General features: G+C 34.0%; 1 protein-coding gene across 5 annotated transcripts; it reads left to right on the forward strand.

Annotated features, from left to right (window-relative positions):
• The first annotated feature begins 558 nt into the window (after window positions 1–558).
• LOC147551021 (protein CUP-SHAPED COTYLEDON 3-like) lies at window positions 559–4,191 on the forward strand. 5 transcript variants are annotated; one of them, XM_086671696.1, is made up of 4 exons: window positions 562–887; window positions 999–1,169; window positions 2,497–2,765; window positions 3,528–4,191. In XM_086671696.1, the coding sequence occupies exons 2-4, from the start codon at window positions 1,001–1,003 to the stop codon at window positions 3,948–3,950; spliced, it is 861 nt and encodes a 286-aa protein (XP_086527822.1). In that variant the 5' UTR covers window positions 562–887; window positions 999–1,000; the 3' UTR covers window positions 3,951–4,191. The 5 variants fall into 5 exon arrangements, with proteins under 5 accessions (XP_086527818.1, XP_086527822.1, XP_086527821.1 ...); XM_086671695.1 differs by having other exon boundaries at window positions 603–887; window positions 989–1,169; XM_086671693.1 differs by having other exon boundaries at window positions 726–899; window positions 989–1,169.
• Window positions 4,192–4,420: the final 229 nt, after the last annotated feature.

Consider the following 4,420-nt stretch of genomic DNA (forward strand, 5'->3'; position numbering starts at 1 on the left):
AACCTAAGCACAAATTATTAGAGAGAAAATTAAGTGATATTTTTCAAAAGCTTAATTTGTGAGGATTTAAAGTATAGTTGTTAATTACAGTATGGAAATATTGTTTATTTTTAGTGATGTTTATTAATGAACACTTAAAACTCGTTTTCTTGTCATCTCGTTCTGATATCATGTTAAAAAAATACTTAATGTTTGCTATAAAAATATGATCATTTGAAAGTGAGAACTAACTACATATACAAGGGTCAATTGGTTAGGGCAGAGAGACTCATGCTTACTCAATATGACCAATTTTGAATATTTTCCTTGAAATAGATGCTTGATCATTTTATTATTAAACTTCATAACATCACTTTTATAAGTCAAATGCTCAAAATATACTTTGGAATATTAACAAACTTTTCATGCAAGATATCTAGTAATCAGCATGAGCTATTACCTGAACAATATCGATAGATCTGGACGTTACCGTGTGTATGACCTAATTAAACACGCGATCGAAAATATGAAATAATTCATCCGTGTTTTATAAATCAACCACATATGTATATAGGTGGCATTGTGAACTTGGATATATATTAATCATTGAAGATTGAAAATGAAGAGAAAAAAGAAAGAAAAATAAATAATTGTCTTTATTTTGGACAGTTCTTTCTCATTATTTGGTAGCTATGATTTCAATGATAGATTCTTTATATATATCATAATTTATCAAACTCTATCCCATAAAAGAAGATTTCTTCAACCCTCTTTCATACAAGAAATTCTTTAGGAAAAAACTTAAGTCCTATATAAAGAAGACTAAGCACTTGATGAGACTTTGACATTGAAAGTCATTTCTCATAACCTAATTACATATTTGAACCTCATACAGCTAGCTAGCCAGGGTATCTAGCTTGGTATAATATATATAATCTTTGTGTACACATAAAGTAGATATTCCAAGGGTTTTATTTCTTATACAGTTTTCTTTATCTTTTTTTTTAAGTATTAAGCAGATATGGGTTTAAGGGATGTAGAAGCTACACTTCCTCCAGGGTTTAGGTTTTGCCCTAAAGATGAAGAATTAGTCTGCCATTATCTCTACCAAAAAATCAATAATGGAAGACTCTCAAGAGGAACATTGGTGGAAGTTGATTTGCATGCTTGTGAGCCTTGGCAGCTTCCAGGTTGGTCTTCAAGTACCCTTACCCTTTACCCATCTCTCTCTCTCTCTCTCTCTCTCTCTCTCTCTCTCTCTCTCTCTCTCATCTATATGTGTTAGTATTTTAGAACCCTTAATCTGCATGCCAAGTAAAATCTTCATAAAATTCAAAGAAACTGGTTACAATTAATAGTTATGGGTTTAGACTTAGAGATATTTTGAGGTAAAGCATGCATATATACCAAGGGAAAACTTTAGATTTTAAATTTTGTTTTTTGCAATTTATTTTTGATTATGAACTTAGAAGCTAATGCTTCTGCAAATTCTTTATTCCTTTTTTTTTGTCTTATTGATCATCTCAATTATTTATTTTGTATTTTCATACAAGAAGATCCATTCTCCTTGATTTTGATAACACATGGAACAGCTGCATGTATGTTTTTTGGAGTATTGGCACCAAAACAAAATGTTGTTGTTGTTGTTATTATACAACTTTTTGAGAAAACAAAATAACGATGATGCGTTGCCTGACCACTGTCTCGGCGAGTATGTGTCTTAGCAGGATTTAGAGAGAGGGTGTTTTACTTCCTTTCTCTAAATCCTGACCGAATACATACTCTGACCAGAATTCGGCTGAAACAATGGCTGACTAGAGAGACATTTTCCAAAACAAAAAGAGAAGAGGGAGGAAAGTTTAATAGATTTTAAGAAAGCAACTGAAAGCCTCACCTATATATACCATGACCCATTAATGTATTACAAATTATAAAACAATAGTATGACCTAATGTTTAAAGTTTCAAGTCTTTGGTTATACAGTTGTTTTATAATTTGTATTTAGGTCCTTTTAATGGCTCATATAAGGGATGGGTTTCAAGTCCGGCTTGCGACCGGGTAGTTTTTGCTTTTCTATGTCATCTTATTTAGTTGTAGGTTTTCGATTCATACACAATAAACCATACATATTTTAAGAGAATTGAGATCGCTTAGAGTACTCTTATTCAGAGTCCTCCAGCATTTGACACAATCTACACTGTATGTGGTCAGAATGATACCACACAAACTTTTGAGTAAAAATTGGAGTAAAACTCTAGATGAAAGAAACATCTCCCACATTTTAGGGAGAGTGAAAGAGAAGAAAAGATGGAGAAAAAGTTACTTTTAGTTGTGTAAAAGGATAGGATGATGCTAATTGATTGTTAATTGGTACCAATTATTTGAGTCCAAAGATAAGTCCAAAATATTGAAAGATCACTACAAGAAGAAAAGGTTAAAAGAACTTGAGGTCCCATATATGTTTGAGCTAATCTAGTTGTCGATTAAACCATGTTATTTTTGTGACTTGATGAACAGATGTAGCTAAGCTTGGTGCAAATGAGTGGTACTTCTTCAGTTTCCGAGAACGAAAATACTCAACTGGTTTTCGAACGAATAGAGCAACCACATCAGGATACTGGAAAGCAACAGGAAAAGATAAGCCAGTTTTCGATCTAAATAATCCGACGGTTATCGTGGGTATGAGGAAGACATTAGTGTTTTATAGAGACAGAGCTCCAAATGGCATCAAGACTGATTGGATTATGCATGAGTTTCGTTTGGAAAACCAATATATGCCTCCTAAGGTGATCATACTTTTCTTCCTTATTTCATTAGATATATATTTTCACTCACACAGGCACTCTCATATTACACATCTGGTAGAGAAAGAGAGAAAGACAGGTATCTAATCGGTCCCCACGACCCAGAAACCCGCCAAGGGCCATACATGGAGTAACATCATAAGTCTAATAAGTTATCGATATTGTCACTGCATTAGACAATATCCATACCCAAGTCCAACAAATACGGGATTTTGTTTAGGCTCCATGGATCAACTCAAAATGTCTCAATATTTATTGTGAGAATAGTCCCACATAGGAGAAGGGCTATCTAACACCTAAGAATATATTGTCTAGGTCATCTCCACTCATTTGTAATTGGTTTTGAGTTGGATTACCATACACTTAACATTTATTAAGTTTGAGCACACACCTTCAGCCTAGACACCAAGAAGCTTGCGAGCGATGAAGAACTACCACAATCTCTCACCCTTGGTGACGAGATAGCCGTCCTCAGCTCTGCTACCAACTGTAACGACCCCTAGCCTTAGCAGTTATCGATAATGCTTCCGCTTTAGACATCCAAGTCTAAGTCCAACATATATGTAGTTTTATTTCTGACGAAAATTTCACGAACCCAGACTCCAGATGCTCTCACAAACAATGTAGAAACAATGGGTACGACTAGTGATCAGGTCGCCGTTCATAGTGGGCAATCACGTCATACCTTAAACCCTACACTCTAAGCACTAATCTAATTATCTTCATGTCTCTCTAAATTTGCAGGATTGGGTATTATGTAGAGTCTTTCACAAAAGCAAAGGAGATCAATTCACTTCACAAATTGGCTTAGAAAATGATGACAATATTACCCACTGTGTTTCTTCTTCAAAATTTGCCTGCTCAACTTCTATTGATCATATTAATGAACATCAAACAGTGCCAACAATTACTGGGTACCAAGATCAGCAACTCCCCACAACCTCATTCTCAGAAGTGCCACATTTTCAGTATCAGAACTGCCACAATAATCTCCTTAAAAGTATAGCAGCAGTGCTAAACCCCAATCCCATTCATGATGATGACCTAATGATCACTGATCAGGATGCAAACAACCTAAGTAACTCATCTACAAGTATAGTTGCTGATCATGATTATGGGTTTCTTTATGATAAGTTATTTGAAGACAACAACTTGGGTGTGTTTTAGATGTTGTGATTATGATGAAAACTCAAGTTCTTTATATTTGTTTGTAAAGTATTATTATTAATATTAGTATGATGTTTGGTGCTAGCTGCATGGGTGGGGTTAATGTTAGGTTTAGGACCTTAGGTTATGGAAGGTTAATGAAAATTGTTAGAGTTTATATTATTTGCACATGTTATTTTGTTATGTTTGTTTAGAGGATGTTTAATTCATGTTAGTTTAATAAAATTGTGTAGTGAGAGTGGCATTGGTCTGGCCAAATGTGTTAAGGTTGCTGCTCAAACAAGTATTACATGTTTTTTTTTTTTTTTGAAGTAACAGAAAAGTTTCATTGATAAAAAAGTTTTAGAGGTTAGAGAAGACTAACTTCATAAAACAAAACAACAATTTGACTAGGATAGATTACAAATGGCTCGAAGCCTAATTAAAGCATCCCAGTTTGTAATTAGGTTCGAGAGTATGAAGTGTTTTCT

Source organism: Eschscholzia californica, unplaced genomic scaffold, assembly GCF_041429995.1.
Source record: "Eschscholzia californica isolate CP2 unplaced genomic scaffold, dmEscCali1.0.p SCAF_3, whole genome shotgun sequence".
NCBI classification, from domain to species: domain Eukaryota; kingdom Viridiplantae; phylum Streptophyta; class Magnoliopsida; order Ranunculales; family Papaveraceae; genus Eschscholzia; species Eschscholzia californica.